We start from the raw sequence: 19,001 nt of genomic DNA, 5'->3' as shown, positions 1-19,001 counted from the left end.
AAGCAGCAACGCCCATGTGCAACTATTGCCTTTCCATACTCCATTGTTAAGTCAGTGTTTGTCATACAAACATCATCTGATTAATTTTCTCATGGTCTAACAGTATCACCAATACAGTACTATTTGTGCAAAAAAATAAACTTTTGAAAACTTATATAACTTACAAAATTATCATCAATAATTGTACATTAATTTTATTTATATTTGGTGAGACAGCTATACAGTAACATTCATAGAAAACAAATACAGTTTTAAGCTTTACCATTCTTGTCTGGAATACAGGATCCATTATCTTTCTTCAGAGAAGAGCTGCTTACCGATCGAGTTAAGTTACTTATACTTATTTTCTCTACTTCTGTAGGTAAAGTTTGCCGTTCCTCATTTTCTGTTTCTCTGTGATAGAAGTAATTAAAGTTTGATACAATAACAGGAACTGGGAGAGCAATAGTAAGCACCCCTGCAATAGCACAAAGGGTACCTACCACTTTACCCCCTAATGTGATTGGACACATATCTCCGTATCCAACTGTTGTCATAGTTACTACAGCCCACCAGAAGCCATCAGGGATGCTGACAAATTGAGATTTAGGTTCATCAACTTCTGCAAAATATACAGCGCTAGAAAACAAAATGACACCGATAAAAAGAAAAAATATTAACAATCCCAACTCTCTCATGCTGGCTTTTAGGGTTTGTCCTAATATCTGAAGTCCCTTTGAATGTCTTGAGAGCTTGAAAATTCGGAAAACTCTAACAAGTCGAACAATTCTTAAAATAGCTAGAGACATGTTTTGTTGTCCATTAAGCTCTGTTTGCTTTACAAGTTCTGTGAGAAATGTTACAAAATATGGAATGATAGATACAATGTCAATAATATTCATAATATTTTGAAAGAACTCGGAAGAACTTGGGCAGACGATAAAGCGGACAGCAAGTTCAAATGAAAACCAAAGAATGCAGGTAGTCTCTACAAGAAAAAATGGGTCCGTGAAGGTATTAAAATATGCAGCCTCCCGAGTAAAATTGCTTGAATATTTAAAAAGACCTTCTTCTCTAAATTCTGGTAATGTTTCCAAACAGAATATTAATATGGAAATAACAATAACCAAAACAGAAACCAATGCCATGCCTCTCGCTGCACTTGAGCTCTCCGGGTATTCAAAAAGCAACCAGAATTGCCTATGATAATCATTTGTTGGTAAAGGTATTTCTGGATCCTTTAGAAAACCTTCATCATCTCGAAACTGATCCAAAGCTTCATTTCCAAGCTCGTAGAAAACAATCTCATCTGCAAACACATCGATTGGTACATTGGCTGGACGGCGTATTTTTCCACCAGATTGGTAGTAATAAAGAATTCCATCGAAACTAGGACGATTTCTATCAAAAAAGTATTCATTTTTCATGGAGTCAAAATAGTGAATTCTTTTTAGAGGATCTCCAAGGAGTGTGTCAGGAAATTCATTAAGGGTTTGAAGTTTGGTTTCATATCTGAGACCAGCTATATTGATGTATACTCTCTGGTTCCCCTCTTCTACCCTCATTTGTTCAGTAACTAGGTTGTCGTGACATTCTTTAGAAAGCCTAGAAAGGTCAGTCTCAGTTAATGTTTCATTCATAAGCAGTTTCCAGGTGGAATTTTGAGTTGCAAGAATTGGACTTTCATCTACGGTAGCATTGGTGCATTTCAAATCAGCAGGACCATTTGAAGAAGACTCTTCAGGTTTTGGCAGGGGCTTGTGAACGGTATCCATGTTGTAACCTTTGTTTGTGGTCAATGTTTATTTAGTTTTCTAAAAGAAAAAGAATATAACACAAATGTTGAGTCAAATGGTAATATTCTGCAGAGAAGTTCAAGGAAAAAAGCTTAGGCCTTTGTGCACACAGCTATATCAGGGCTTTGTGGAACTTCCAAGCTAAAATGATTTGTAAAGGAGCCCCCAAAAGCCTATGGGTCTATACTGTACAAACTGTTTCTGAATGTACACTCTACTGGAGGCCATATTATCTCCAGTATCTAAATAAGCAAAGCATTTAAAATAGATTACCCTCCTGATACGTTGCCATTTAGAGGCACCATATCACAGCATATATAGTGCCAATACCTAGAATGGAGTCATATACAGTAGCTTCCCCAACAAAGCCTCCATGCACAACGCATTGCTAAACATGTTTCCAATTTGTGTAAGAAATAGTTATTAGTGCAGACAATAAGCAAATAAGACAGTTAACATTTTTTAGGTTATTTAGATGTGGACTTTCTAAATTCAACAATATTTTTTTTTTTACACTTACATAAGTTTCTCTTTTTTGTTCAATCTAAAAAAAGAATAGCAAATGATCCTTCTGTCTATTATGCAACATGACATATTGATACGAAATTGATACTCTTATGAAGCACATGCACTGTCAGGTACTTGATAAGTACATTGTGGAAATCAACTTTGTTTATGGCTTCCATTCCATTAGCATGAAGCACAGCACATACTCTGATATTCATATCACAGAACGGCTTTATATTTCCACTAAGAGATTCCCTTTCAGTATTTATTATGAAAGAAAAATTCTATTTGTCTAAAGTAAAATTAGCATCAGATGACAGGTGAAATGAGCGAATGGAAAGAAAAACAAGCAGTAAACAATACATAAATTTAAATGATCTTACATCATATGCATTGTAAACTTGCAAAGTGTAAAAAGTAAAGAGATTTTTATATTGTAGTTAGTATTCCTTTTAGGTAAGCACAAAATAGGATAGATAGATAACATAAAGGGGTACTCCAGTGGAAACCTTTTTTTTTTCTCAAATCAACTGGTGGCAGAAAGTTAAACAGATTTGTTAATTACTCTTCCAGTAATTATCAGCTGCTGTTTGTTCCAAAGGAAGTTCAGTAGTTATTTTCAGTCTGACCACAGTGCTCTCTGCTGACACCTCTGTCCATGTCAGGAACTGTCCAGAGTAGATGTAAATTCCCATAGCAAACCTCTCCTGCTCTGGACAGTTCAGGAGAGAACACTGTGATTAGACTGGAAAGAACGACTAAATTTCCTCTGGAACAAACAGCAGCTGATAAGTACTGGATAAGATTTTTTAATTTACAAATCTCTTTAACTTTCTGCTGCCAGTTGATTAGAAAAAGTTTGTTTTACACCGGAGTACCCCTTTAACAACACCTACTCTGACACATTATCTTGCTAAAAGGTTCCCCTGCCTTTAGAAAATACCATTGCCATAAAGAGGTATACTTAGTCTTAGAATTATACTTATAGACAGATGGTATATATATCAAATAACATCCACAAATATGCCAGAACCCAAATATGCCAGAACCCAACAGAACAATGCTCAGAGGATTATAATACTGCAATACTTTCCATAATAAATCTGGTTACCATCTGTATCCCAGTTAAGCAATGAACATGCATCTCTTGCTTTTCAATTGATGTAATAGAAAACATGATCAACAGACCTGGCCAACTTCTTCCGTTACACCTTGATCTAGTTCTGATGATCAAATGCCCATTATAGATGTCATGATCACTTCATGTAGGGCAGGGAAGAAGTGCGCCCTAACTTTCCCTAAAGTTGCTTTCTCTGCCTAGACACCCTAAGCAGTGAATCTCAACCGGTCCATACACTGCGCTAATGTGCTGTGGCGTGTAAGTCAAAATAACAAACAAACTGTTCAAGGTCGGGGTACACATCAAGAACACAGAGAGCATAACACAATAACAAACAGGACTAAGGACCTAATACACAGCGGGAATGCTTAATAGCAACAAACAGAAATATCAAGGCAAGATATAGCATACTGACAATCAGTTCAGGAACCAGAGACAAAATAAATGGTAGATCTAGTAATATGATCAGGACTGGATAACATGTTAAACATAAACCAGGATATGCAGGGGATGAATGGGTAAACTATACAGGCCAGGATTACTAGAACACAATTCACACTAGACAGATACAAGAAAAACTTTAAGAACCAAATTCCATAACATGGAGGAATACGGGTCAAGATTCTAAACAGGAATATTAAATACAGAACACTGGACTGAGAACCAGATTAGTCTAAACAGAATCCAAGACCTAAACAGCATTGAGACAGAATGCAATCTGCACAGGGGTCTAACCAGGGAGCACTAAATATACACAAAACATAACACTAAAGCGTATATATGTATTAAGATAGATCAGCTCACCCTCTCCTGTGGAACAGTCATTTCTCAGCAACAGCGCACATCTCGTATGGAGTCTCCAGAAGCAAGATTCCACAATGAAAGGTGCATCCGGCTCCCAAAGATAAAATCCAAATTTTTAATCAAAAAGTTTAAAAATACAGACGGATCCAAGTACAAAAATAGAAGGTAAAAACACAAACGAAACGCCAAGGCAGTATTCAGACGGGAGGCGTTTTGGATACTGTATCTAGAAATAATTTATCATACATTTATTGAATGTTTTTTTCTTGAATATAAGTGAGGCTGCTTGTTCATTCAATCTCTTTGTTTAATTGCTCTTGTTTATGTTTGAATTTTCAATATTCCTCATTAACCTTTCTTCATCATCTGCGCTATATTAGCTACGTTCTGAGTCTTATGGGCATATACCTTGTCCTAATACCATGTGATATGTAGGATATTTAAATGTGAGGTTGGATCATACACAATTGCCATGCCAAAGACTTGTTAACAAGTCAAAACCCTTTGGTGTTTCGTTTGTGTTTTTACCTTTTATTTTTGTATTTTGATCCGTCTGTATTTTTAAACTTTTTCATAAAAAATTTGTATTTTATCCTTGGGAGTCGGAAGCATCTGTTCTCTTCATAACACTAAAACCCCAAGCAAAGTACAGACATAACCAGGCTAAAATCTAGACACATGAATACAGTGCGGGTCAGCATGGACATTCTTTGTCCTGCAGCAATGCAACCCAATATGTGATGCTTTGTTTATTCTGACACCATTTTGTTATATCCAGAATTAAAAGAAATCTGTCATCTGTACTTGCTACTAAGAGCTGCAGACACCGTTGGATAGCTGTTAGGGTAATAAAATAAACTACTGCTTCTGGAGCTGATGGTAGTTGCCAAACGTATTCACCTTTTTTTTTTCTCAGCCAAGTGTCAAGATGGCAGACCCAAATTGCTATAGTGCCACTGTCTGTCTTATTTCCTAGCTTGCCCTCACCTTCCTGCCCCTCGTTGACTGACATATTACAGAAGCATGGCCTGGGAGATGATGGTAAAAGAGGAGGTTTGCTAGGCTATGTACTTTAGCAACATGGCTCCATCTCCTTGAAACTTAGTTGAGAAAAAAAAGGATTATATTAGTTTGATAACAGCCTTCAGATCGAGAAAAGGTAGTCTGCTTTTATACCCTTACAGCTATTCAAGAGTCTTCAGCTTAGAGATAACTGAATGGAATTGGACGAATGCGAAATCGTTCCGTATTTTATGAAAAATTTAATTCTGACCAAATCCGAATTTCCACTCGATTTGAAATAACGAATTTCTTCATTCATTCCATTTTGTTATTACTCGAAGGCTAAGATTCCAGTGAGTTATTATACATTTTTTAATTTTTAATCAGGGACCAATTTATGTGGGCGGCAGGGACCTAAAAATGTAGCCGACAATAATAAAAATGTAGAAAAGTGCCATTTAAATGTAAAAATAATATATTTTTTAGAATTCATTTTGTTAAACTTTTTATTAGTAATGTATTTTAATAATGTGTTTAATAAAGTGTGTATGTGTGTTTTTTAACTTTTTATAAAAAAAAAAATTCTCCATGGTGGGAGTAGTAGAAGTACTTGTACTAATAGACACATCGCCCCGGGGTCTGACACCCATTGAGAGCCTCCTATATAATGTATAGATGTCCTGTGATGTAAAGTTCTTCATATCACAGATTCATATTTAATGCAGAGAGCTTTGATTGGCCAAATGGTTCCAGCCAATCACATCTCTCTGCAGGAAGTATGAAAAATAGGTATATATATATATATATATATATATATATATATATATACTTCTGGGGAGAATTCTGACTTGGCATTAATCCCAATCAGCTTCTGAGACTTTGTAACCACAGCCAGAGCTGATCAGAGGGCACGCTACCTTATATGGTGGTGTGATGAGAAACTTACTTTGCATACTTCTTACCCAGAAAGCCCGTGGAGTGCTAAAGGCCTTTTTGAATCTCCGTTTTACACCGGAAGAGGTTCCTCCCTGAGGAAAATACTTGTCACATATATATATATATATATATATATATATATATATAGAAGGCAAAAAGCGGCTGCAGCACACAAAATAAGTGAAAAAATAATAGTGGCTTTAATCCATAATCAATACAAATGCAACGTTTCAGCTGCCAGTGCAGCCTTTATCAAGCATACAGAGTGACTGAACACAAGGAGTATATATGTGGTAACCAATTACAATCAATAAAAATCAGTGACAAAAATCAATAAATATAAACATGATAAAAACAAGCAATCCATAAATGTGAGTGTATAACAACATAAGGCATAAGGACAATATACAAATTGTCAAGTTAATACAGTGTTATAAAAGAGGTGTTATTAAAAACAAGTGGTAAAAACCACAAATTTAGCTTGATTACAAATGTAAAAAACATTAATATCACCTGGAGGACATGTAGTAACGGCGGGCGCTCACCTGTACATGCTGTAAACATGGCGATAGGACGCCGGGATGGCGTGTATGTGGAATAGAGGCTGCGCGACAGCACTAGCAGGGGAGATGAGAGTATACCAATCAGGGGGAAGAACAGGATCACATGGGTCGCATCGCAGTTGCCAGACGGCGCGTGCGTACTGCGACGGAGTGAGTCACTAATAGACATCTCGAAAGAGGGCAATTTAGGAGATGACAACGTAGATGTAAAAGGAGCAGTTAAAGAACCGCAAAGTTAGTATAAGACAGTTAGTGTATATGTATATGTGCCAAGTGTAGTAGGGCAGTTGCCCGTGGTAACTATTTAAGAGATAACACGTAGATGTGAAAAGGGCAGTTAGAGAACCGCAAAGTAAGTATGTGACAGTTAGTGTATATAGTGTATATGTACCAAGTGTAATCGGGCAGTTGCCCGTGGTAACTATCGATATGAGTAGATAAATGAGTGGGGGATAGTGAATGTGTGTAAAAAATTCAAAGGAAAAAAGGAAAAAAAAAAAAAAAAAAAAAAAAAAAAAAAAAAAAAAAAAAAAAAAAAATAAAAAATGAAGTAAAAATAAAAGATAAAAATTAATAAAAAAATAAATAAAAAATAAAAAAATAAAAAAAGTATAAAAAATAAAAAAATAAAAAAATAAGAAATAAAAATAATAAAAAATAAAAGTAAAAAAATAAAAAAGTAAAAAAATAATAATATAATGAAAAATGAATAATAGATGAATAAAAGTAAACATAAAATAATGCATAAGAAAATAATTGTTGTTTTGTCAACGTTTCTGGTAACTTACTGATATACACTCGCAATATTTCAGACATACCGGGTGTACTAGTGACCAACTGTTAGGTGACTGTTCAGACCAGTGTCTAGCCATTCGCCGCACTGGTCCGAATGACTGATATCCGACTAGTCACGGTTAGCGACAAGTCAGGTAATCAGAGAGACACCCAACTTAAACGGCACTTTACTTTTACCCCATGCACACGAGACAGGCAGTCAAGAGAACCAGAGTGACATCTGTAGAGAGTAAAACTCTCTCAGTAAGTATGGAAAATATCAAAAATAATAAAATACATATTTTATTATTTTTGATATTTTCCATACTTACTGAGAGAGTTTTACTCTCTACAGATGTCACTCTGGTTCTCTTGACTGCCTGTCTCGTGTGCATGGGGTAAAAGTAAAGTGCCGTTTAAGTTGGGTGTCTCTCTGATTACCTGACTTGTCGCTAACCGTGACTAGTCGGATATCAGTCATTCGGACCAGTGCGGCGAATGGCTAGACACTGGTCTGAACAGTCACCTAACAGTTGGTCACTAGTACACCCGGTATGTCTGAAATATTGCGAGTGTATATCAGTAAGTTACCAGAAACGTTGACAAAACAACAATTATTTTCTTATGCATTATTTTATGTTTACTTTTATTCATCTATTATTCATTTTTCATTATATTATTATTTTTTTACTTTTTTATTTTTTTACTTTTATTTTTTATTATTTTTATTTCTTATTTTTTTATTTTTTTATTTTTTATACTTTTTTTATTTTTTTATTTTTTATTTATTTTTTTATTAATTTTTATCTTTTATTTTTACTTCATTTTTTATTTTTTTTTTTTTTTTTTTTTTTTTTTTTTTTTTTCCTTTTTTCCTTTGAATTTTTTACACACATTCACTATCCCCCACTCATTTATCTACTCATATCGATAGTTACCACGGGCAACTGCCCGATTACACTTGGTACATATACACTATATACACTAACTGTCACATACTTACTTTGCGGTTCTCTAACTGCCCTTTTCACATCTACGTGTTATCTCTTAAATAGTTACCACGGGCAACTGCCCTACTACACTTGGCACATATACATATACACTAACTGTCTTATACTAACTTTGCGGTTCTTTAACTGCTCCTTTTACATCTACGTTGTCATCTCCTAAATTGCCCTCTTTCGAGATGTCTATTAGTGACTCACTCCGTCGCAGTACGCACGCGCCGTCTGGCAACTGCGATGCGACCCATGTGATCCTGTTCTTCCCCCTGATTGGTATACTCTCATCTCCCCTGCTAGTGCTGTCGCGCAGCCTCTATTCCACATACACGCCATCCCGGCGTCCTATCGCCATGTTTACAGCATGTACAGGTGAGCGCCCGCCGTTACTACATGTCCTCCAGGTGATATTAATGTTTTTTACATTTGTAATCAAGCTAAATTTGTGGTTTTTACCACTTGTTTTTAATAACACCTCTTTTATAACACTGTATTAACTTGACAATTTGTATATTGTCCTTATGCCTTATGTTGTTATACACTCACATTTATGGATTGCTTGTTTTTATCATGTTTATATTTATTGATTTTTGTCACTGATTTTTATTGATTGTAATTGGTTACCACATATATACTCCTTGTGTTCAGTCACTCTGTATGCTTGATAAAGGCTGCACTGGCAGCTGAAACGTTGCATTTGTATTGATTATGGATTAAAGCCACTATTATTTTTTCACTTATTTTGTGTGCTGCAGCCGCTTTTTGCCTTCTTCATTGGGGACCAGAGACCAGGGTCCATTTGGTTGCTTGCACCTAAGATACTTTTTCATAAGGAGTGCTACTTTTCGCTATATCTTTTTTTCTATATATATATATATATATAAATATATATACATACATACGGCTGTGCAGGGGACCAGAGAAGAGTGGCTGTGCCCCGCATCTATACATTATACAGAACAATTGTAGTGGGTGTCAAGAGTGACACCCACTGTGACCTGTCCTTAACTGAAAGTACTACTGCTCCCAACATGGAGCACACTCAGCTCCATGCTAGGAGCTGTAGTACATGCATTAATAGACAGATCGCAGAGAGTGTCACTTCTGACACCTGTTGCGATCTGTGTATTAATGCAGGTACTACAGCTCCCAGCGTAACGGTCACAGATTTTAATCCCCATAAACTAGCCCCAGGATGACAAAGTTGTTAGAAATTACAGTTCAAGCATACCTTTTGCTGCTTTCTAGCAGCTTTAATCGGGCAAAAATTAGCTTTTTATGAAAGTCAGCAAAAGTTGGATATCCCCTGTATGTCAGCGCTGGGACCGATGTGGGATTGACACACAGGTCCCAGCACATAGGCCCCTTATTCTTATATGTGGGTGGCGAGTTTTCTACTGTAAAAGTATAAACAGTGTCTGTTCTCCTGTGCGCAGTGGCGATGCGATGAAGGCGGCCAGCGCTCACAGCAAGCGCTCGCTCCCCATGGGCGGCATAATGCAGTAGCGGAATGAGCTGGCCGCGTGCATGGCATCACCGCTGTGCCCTCTAGGAAGACTGGGCGGCCGGTTCATTCCACTACTGCATTACACCACTCATAGGGCCCTAGGGACCGAGTGCTTGCCGTGGTCGCCTGCATCGAATCACTGCTAGGCACAGGAGAATGGGCACTGTTTATGCGCCACCCGCATATAAGAGGAATAAGGGGTCTATGCGCTGGGACCTGTGTGTCAATCACACAGCGGTCCCAGTGCTGACGTACAGGGGATATCCAACTGTTGCTGACTTTAATTAAACATGGAGCACACTCAGCTCCATGCTGGGAGCTGTAGTACCTGCATTAATAGACAGATCGCAACAGGTGTCAGAAGTGAAACTTGCTGCGATCTGTCTATTAATGCAGGTACTACAGCTTCCAGCATGGAGCTGAGTGTGCTTCATGTTGGGAGCAGTAGTACCTGCAGTAAAGGTAAGATCACAGTAGGTGTCACTTCTGACACCCACTGCGATCGGCCTGTATATTGTATAGATGCGGACCGGGCACGGGCACTCTTCTCTGGTCCCCTGCACTGCTATATATATATTCACGTCAAAAAGTGCGCTAAGAGCCTCCATTTTGTTGACCAAGTGTGCTGCTGCCATTTTCTTTTTTTACATGTTTTGTACTTGCCACAGCAGCGTGCACCCGTGTATTGGGTTTAGGTGCTGGCTACATTTTCAGTTTTTTTTCTTTGCTGTGCAATTTTGGGGGGAGTGGCTCCCTCTGTAGCCGTGCATCCCCTCCCCTATTTTCACAGGAGGTGGTTTGGATCGTTAGTGGATCCAACATGTCACCCAGCCTGAGGTAGGTGAGTGTTTAGGGACCCATCCGATAAGAGGCCACCTCCGCGTGGTGGATGGGGGACACGTTTTGATCAAAAAGTGCGCTAAGAGCCTCCATTTTGTTGACCAAGTGTGCTGCTGCCATTTTCTTTTTTTACATGTTTTGTACTTGCCACAGCAGCGTGCACCCGTGTATTGGGTTTAGGTGCTGGCTACATTTTCAGTTTTTTTCTTTGTTATATATATATATATATATATATATATATATATATATATATATATACCTATTATTCATATTTCCCACAGAGAGTTGTGATTGGCTGGAACCATCTGGCCAATCACAGCTCTCTGTAGGAAATATGAATCTGTGATGTGAAGAACTTCACATCTCAGAACATAGTGCAGGATTGCGTAAAAGTACTACATAAAAATGTATAAAATAAAGAAAAAAAAGTTAAAAACACGAACACACTTTATTATATTGATTTGCCATGAATTTATTCAGATCTAATCGAATTTTTCAAAAATGTGCTTATCTCTACACCCGTTTTAAAGTTTTAGCAATTTGTGCTACAGTAACTCTTCTTTGGATTGGATAAAGTGGGCTTCTTAGGTGCATCGATGAGCAGTGAGTGTTCATGACACTGTCACTGGTTCACTGCATCTCCTTCCTTCATCTATTTTTAATAGTCATTATCTAGTGTTCTAAGAACACCCCACAAGACCTACCTTTTTAAAGATTCTCAAGTCAGTTTTTTTTTCCTACATCGAGGGAATTTTGGAAGTTTTGCTATTATGTATTTTTTGTATGGACTATGTACTATGGATCTTTGGTAATCCACAGTGTTTGTATGTTATTAATTGTTTGATAAAATAAAAATTTGTAATATAAAAAAAAAAAGATTCTCAAGTCATGACAATTTGTGAACACCATAAAAGAAAAAAAAAAATACCCATTGCCACAATTGCTGATTTATGGTAATATCACATTCCAGAAAAAGTGCCATTGACCCCAATATTGTACCAATAATGAATATAAATCATTATGCAAAAAAAATGCCTTACAGAGCTCATGATATTTAAAAAAGACTGTTATAGAGGTAAAAATAGGAAACTATAAAGCATTTTTATTTTAAATTATTTTTTTTTTTTACCCCACAAATATATTTTTTTTCCCTAGTACATTCCTAGTACCTTCATTTTATGGTAAATAAAGGTTGTCATTACAAAGTGCAATTGGTTCTATGAAAACCAGCCCCAAGATAGAAACATAAAAGAGTTATGGTTCTGAAAATATGAGGCGAAAAAAGCAAAAATACAAATTGATTGTGACCTTAAGGGGTTAAATATTCATAGACACTATTGCCTAAAGTAACATGTGACCTTGCATTATGGACCAATCAGCATGTAAAGCTAGCTAATAAATTTTGTAGAGTATAGACAGGGAAGATTCGTTTTTTAGACTGAAAAACTATTGTATGTAAAAGTATGGCTTGATTCTACAGCATGCAGATGTATTTCTGCAGGTTCCATTCAGGAACAAAAGGCACAAAAAATCGGACACGTAAGTACAGTGAGCCTTACAATAACTAGATTTCCTGGTGAATATTTTAGGATGAAAATGAGATGTATGACTTTTTAAAGGGGTACTCCGCTGCCCAGTGTTTGGAACAAAATGTTTTAAATGCTTAGAGCCGGCGATGAGGGGCTCGTGACATCATGGCCCTGCCCTCTCGGGACATCATGCCACGCACTCTCAATGCATGTCTATGGGAGGGGGCTTGACGGCCATCACACCCAATCCCATAGACTTGCACTAAGAGGGCTGGACCTTGACGTGACAAGCCCCCGTTACCGGCTCTAAGCTATTGGGACATTTTGTTCCGAACCCTGAACAGAAGAGTGCCCCTTTAACTACTGGAAATAACCACCACATAATGGAAAATATACTTTTCATATCATTCTAATATGATCATTTTAAAGCCAAATTCAATAGTGGATGCAAAAAAAGAGAAGTATAAATATTTCCATTTTATTTCTATTGTGCTTGTATCCACAATTGCTTTTGCCTCCAAAAAGCTGATACAAATACTGACCAAATCTGCAATGTGTTATAAGGTACAGTAGGTTGACATGTGGCAGATTTGTAGCAGCCTCATTCAAATAAAAGGAACCATTGAAGAAATTTCTGCAACAACTTTGTTTAAGGGCAGTGTCATATGGGGAGCATCCGCAGCGTATTTCACTCTGCGGATGCTCACATGGTAGCCACAGAGGGAAGCAAATCGAGCTCCCGGCTGTAGTCGAGTAGCTCTGTGTGTCCACTTCTAGTGGTGGATTTCCTTCTGTAGAAATGCGCCCATGTGACCCTGCCCTAAGACTAATTTTCTTCTATTATGTGTCTACTTACCTATGTGTGATCATCAGCTTGGAGGCTTCTGTATAGAAGGAATAAGTGCTCCATCTTTATCATCTTCATCCATTCTATTTAGAAACACAAACAACAATATTTATGACATGACGGAATATCATGAGATGTAACAATTCACAATTGTGTAAACTGTTAAAATCACTATTTTCAAAACTTAAAGGGGTACTCCACTGGCCAGTGTTCGGAACTAAATGTTCCAAACGCTGTTTTCGTGGAGCACTCCTTGAGGTGTCCCTCAATTCTTTTACCATCTAACATATAATCAGGGATAGTCAGCCAAAATAGACAAGCACATGACTTGCAGTGCCTTGTTATAGTCATGCTATGTTTGTTAGAAAACAGCAAAATAAGAAATCTGGTAAATGAAGAGGTTGTTCCGACTGGAAAAGGTGTAGCTATTAAAATAGTAGAATAGGAGTCCCCCTAAATAGCACTCCTGTTGTATAAGAGGTGGGTGGGGCCCTGTTACAGATTATGTATTGGGACCCAAGGAACATTTCAGCTCTGCTGCTAAGAGCTGCAGAAACCATTAGATAGCTGTTAGGGTAAAAAAGAAAATTGTACCTTTCCCTGAGCTCTTGGTTATTGCCAAACTAATAACACCCTCTTTTGTTTATTATCCAAGTGGCAAGAAAGTGGTGCTGAGTTGCTTGGGTGCCACAGTCTGGGACACCTCCTTGCTCACTGTCACATCCCAGCCTCTACTTGTACAAGCTGGGAGGTGTCTATCATCTGATTATCACCTGCCTATTCTAAATAAATATACATGCTCAGCTAAATAAAAGTGGATGCTGTCGAGGCCGGAAGAAGTGCATTTGCGCAAAACCGCCGGCAGTCGCCTCTAAGTGCCCGACACAGGTTTCTCCGAGGTTGGAGCTTTGAGTTGCAGTTTAAGCAGTGAGTGCAGGATTCATGTTGACATTTAGCATCTACTTTTATTTAGTTTATGTAGGGGAATGTTTATGAAAGGGAAGAGCATTTAGGTGATAGGTAAATGGCTTTCACTAGAATTTCAATAATATGGCAACCAACTCCACCGACGGATGCATCATGAATATTTGGCCATGTGAATGTTCATGTGTATGAGGGGGTCGGAACAGAAATCTCTCATCTGAACATTCAATGAACATGAAAATTTATGTTAAGTTAGTCTGGATGCATTTATGGTATTTCTGTGCTTCACAACCTGTGTAAAACTATGACAGATGTCAATTTTAAAGAATTCCCATCTTCTGGGTCCCAATTTTTTGTGCAATTGAAAGACAAGACTGTTCACCCTAGGAAAGACTGTTGCTCTAGATTTTATTTACAACACTTGCCTACCCTCTCCCTGCAGAATGACCACTACATGGTCACAGACCATGCCTAGCATGATATAACACTCTGCTACAATGACAAGTAGTGAGTGCACAGTGAGTAGTGAGTGCACAGCCTATAACAGTGTTCAATGTTGTGTTCCCTTAAAATAACTCAACACATAGCCATTAATGTCTTATTAATGTCTTAACCTTGGAAACAAAAGTGAGTACACTTGTTAGTGGAAATGTCCACATTTTCCAGCACTGCATTAAATGGGTACTACGCCTCTAGACATGTTATCCCCTGTCCAAAGGGGATAACATGTTGGATCATGGGGGGGATGCAGACCAAATTGATGCTTGCGTGCGGCATATGGTTTGAGCACTGACAGGCTGAAATCCCACCCCTTTGGTCAACCATGGTTAGGCCTTTTCTGGTGGGGTGGAACCTGTCCAGTGCTGTAACTTAGTTTCAGGGTCGTGGCAATCTTCTTATAGCCCAGGCCATTTTAATGTGGAGTTCTTTGTCATTCGGTGACATGTTGATATCTAGTTACCAGTATTAGAGAGTGTGGGAGCAATAACACCAGATTTAAAACACCTGCCCTCCACAACACATCTTGTTATTTTGATGGAACAGGAACTTATTTGAGATACTATATACAGTATACACACACAGCTCTGGCTCTTTATCTGTAAAAAATAAAAAATAAAAACCAACTGCTCAAAACAACCATGACTGCTGTTACGCCGAGCGCTCCGGGTCCCCGCTCCTCCCCGGAGCGCTCGCTTCACTCTCCCCGCTGCAGCGCTCCGGTCACGTCCTCTGACCCGGGGCGCTGCGATTCCGCTGCCAGCCGGGATGCGATTCGCGATGCGGGTAGCGCCCGCTCGCGATGCGCACCCCGGCTCCCCTACCTGACTCGCTCTCCGTCTGTTCTGTCCCGGCGCGCGCGGCCCCGCTCCCTAGGGCGCGCGCGCGCCGGGTCTCTGCGATTTAAAGGGCCACTGCGCCGCTGATTGGCGCAGTGGTTCCAATTAGTGTGTTCACCTGTGCACTGCCCTATATCACCTCACTTCCCCTGCACTCCCTTGCCGGATCTTGTTGCCTTGTGCCAGTGAAAGCGTTCCTTGTGTGTTCCTTGCCTGTGTTTCCAGACCTTCTGCCGTTGCCCCTGACTACGATCCTTGCTGCCTGCCCCGACCTTCTGCTACGTCCGACCTTGCTTCTGCCTACTCCCTTGTACCGCGCCTATCTTCAGCAGCCAGAGAGGTGAGCCGTTGCTAGTGGATACGACCTGGTCACTACCGCCGCAGCAAGACCATCCCGCTTTGCGGCGGGCTCTGGTGAAAACCAGTAGTGGCTTAGAACCGGTCCACTAGCACGGTCCACGCCAATCCCTCTCTGGCACAGAGGATCCACTACCTGCCAGCCGGCATCGTGACAGTGGCCGGATCTACTGTCACGATGCCGGCTGGCAGGTAGTGGATCCTCTGTGCCAGAGAGGGATTGGCGTGGACCGTGCTAGTGGACCGGTTCTAAGCCACTACTGGTTTTCACCAGAGCCCGCCGCAAAGCGGGATGGTCTTGCTGCGGCGGTAGTGACCAGGTCGTATCCACTAGCAACGGCTCACCTCTCTGGCTGCTGAAGATAGGCGCGGTACAAGGGAGTAGGCAGAAGCAAGGTCGGACGTAGCAGAAGGTCGGGGCAGGCAGCAAGGATCGTAGTCAGGGGCAACGGCAGAAGGTCTGGAAACACAGGCAAGGAACACACAAGGAACGCTTTCACTGGCACAAGGCAACAAGATCCGGCAAGGGAGTGCAGGGGAAGTGAGGTGATATAGGGCAGTGCACAGGTGAACACACTAATTGGAACCACTGCGCCAATCAGCGGCGCAGTGGCCCTTTAAATCGCAGAGACCCGGCGCGCGCGCGCCCTAGGGAGCGGGGCCGCGCGCGCCGGGACAGAACAGACGGAGAGCGAGTCAGGTAGGGGAGCCGGGGTGCGCATCGCGAGCGGGCGCTACCCGCATCGCGAATCGCATCCCGGCTGGCAGCGGAATCGCAGCGCCCCGGGTCAGAGGACGTGACCGGAGCGCTGCAGCGGGGAGAGTGAAGCGAGCGCTCCGGGGAGGAGCGGGGACCCGGAGCGCTCGGCGTAACAACTGCATTGTTTTCAGACCTCAAATAATGCAAAGAAAAAAAATTGTATTCATTTATTAACAACAAAATACTGATGTTTTAGGGTTTAAAAACCAATATTTAGTGGAATAACCCTGCATCACAGCTTTCATTTGTCTAGGCATGCACTCTACCAGTCTGTCACATTGCTGTTGGGTGACTTTACGCCACTCTTGCCACACAAATTCAAGTTTGATGCTTGTGACCACCAACCTTCCTCTTTATCAAATTCTAGATGTTTTAAATGGGGTTAAGGTCTTGAGATTGGGCTTACCATGACAGGGACTTGATCAGGTGGTCCTCCATCCACACCTTGCTTGACATGCTTGTGTGGCATGGAGCATTGTCCTACTGGGAAAACTAATTCTCATAGTTGGGGAACATTGTCAGAGCAGAAGGAATCAGGTGTTCTTGTACTTTGCTTAATTCATGCATGCTCCACAATGACAAATTTGCCTAATTGCAGCCTTGTTGAAGCATCCTCAGATCATTACTGATCCTCCACCAAATTTCAAGTGGGTGTGAAGGCCTACAAGCCACAATGTGTCATATCCACTGTAAAATTTGGTGGAGGATCAGGGATGATATGAGGATGCTTAAGCAAGGCAGATTTGTCTTAGTGGAAGACACATAAATCAAGCCAAGGAAGCCTAGAAGAACACCTTCTTCCTCCTGCTCTGGAAAAGTTTTAGGCATGGTTTTCCCTCCCACCTAAAACTTTTGTACAGTTTTATATTGTCCTTCCTATAAGTGTAATGGAAGAATTTTCTAAACTTATGCTAATTAGTCAATATGAACACCATGTACTGTATCAGAGTTGAGTTAATCCAGAGAGTATGTACAAGCATGCTTGAGAAAGGCCACCAGGCCGAAACATCGCATGTATTCCATATTGGTGCAATAATTTTCTAGCCATTGTTTCATATACCATCACCTTTTGCTGTGTTCTTGTCTGGAGTGGTATATATATATATATATATATATATATATATATATATATATATAGATACAGTCAGGAGGAAAAGGGTTAATTGCTCTGCTCTTCTAAGGTCACTTGCCATTCAGAGAGCACAAAGCAGCAACGTTGTCCAGTTTGGGACGTTCTGTGCATGAGTCACTTTGATCCCCGGGAGAATATTTTTATTAAGTGGGATTACTGCCTTCTAAGGGGGGTATTCTTGCTTCCTAGGGAGAATTACTGACAACTCAGGGGGGGGGGGGGGAGCTTACAGGCTACTAAGGTGGATTACTGGCTACTAGGGTAGATTACTGTCTACTAGGGGGAATTACTGGCTACTAGGGAGGACTACTTGTTTCTAGGGGGGAATACAGCCTACTGCCTACTGGGGGAGCTACCTGCATAATTTGGGGGACCTGTTTACTGGGCAATTACCTAAATACTGTGGGAGACAAATTTAATGGGGGACCTACTTACATACCCACTCTTACTGTTTGGGGATCCAATGGGAGCATTATAACAGTTGAGGGAGGCGAGGCCTTTAGATAGGGAGATTATAGAGATAGGATAAGTAAAAGAAAGGAGCCTAAGATGTTTCTCTAGGACAATCTGCAGATAAGAATCACGTCTGGAAGAAGTTTGCATGGTGGCTTGGAGTAGAAAAAGGAAAGAAAATGACTCCAACAAGTTGTCACTTGTGAGTTACTGCTGATATCTACTATATGGTCACCAAATAGGGAAATATTAGTCTGTATTAATATATTTGTCAAGCATTTTATAATCCAGTTCTGAGTGTGTGCTCAGAATGTTTCTTGTATAAAAGTTTGATCAGAGTAATAGGCCCACACTCTTCCAGTAGTATAGAGAGATTTTATGAACTTTGTCTGTGATATTACACGCTTGAATTAATTGTCTTTACTTGAATAGGTAAGTACAGCAGGTTGTGCTTCTCTTCATGTGTCCCTACCCCAAAAAAAATTCCAAGTTGGTATAACATGTTTCCCCATTTACGGGGATACACTGGGAATTAGTTTCATTTTGAGAAAACTGTTACATGATATGACTAAAGAACCTAATTTTATTTCTGCATTTTTGTACATTTTTAGGGTAATAGATGTTTTCACAATTCGTGTTCAAAGTATGAACTGTTTTTGATTTTTGATCCAGGGATAAAAAGGAGACTTTCAAAAAGTTTTACATTTTGTCACAGCCAGTATTTCATTGTGTAGAAATTCTATTAAAAAGTAATATCTTCTGTTGGATTAAAACTTTGTTTTTATTATGTTGCATTTTTACAAATTTGTTTGACATTTGAATCCATTTAATCT

General features: G+C 39.7%; 1 protein-coding gene across 1 annotated transcript; it reads right to left on the bottom strand.

The window, feature by feature from the left end:
* Nucleotides 1–251: 251 nt before the first annotated feature.
* Nucleotides 252–13,274, bottom strand: KCNA10 (potassium voltage-gated channel subfamily A member 10). The gene is made up of 2 exons (XM_056560172.1): nucleotides 13,215–13,274; nucleotides 252–1,793 (listed from the first exon to the last, which is right to left on the bottom strand). Exon 2 carries the CDS (start codon nucleotides 1,752–1,754, stop codon nucleotides 252–254), a length of 1,503 nt encoding a protein of 500 aa, XP_056416147.1. The 5' UTR covers nucleotides 1,755–1,793; nucleotides 13,215–13,274.
* Nucleotides 13,275–19,001: the final 5,727 nt, after the last annotated feature.

Source organism: Hyla sarda, chromosome 2 (assembly GCF_029499605.1).
Source record: "Hyla sarda isolate aHylSar1 chromosome 2, aHylSar1.hap1, whole genome shotgun sequence".
Taxonomy (NCBI): domain Eukaryota; kingdom Metazoa; phylum Chordata; class Amphibia; order Anura; family Hylidae; genus Hyla; species Hyla sarda.
This window is presented reverse-complemented; position numbering and strand designations above follow the sequence as displayed.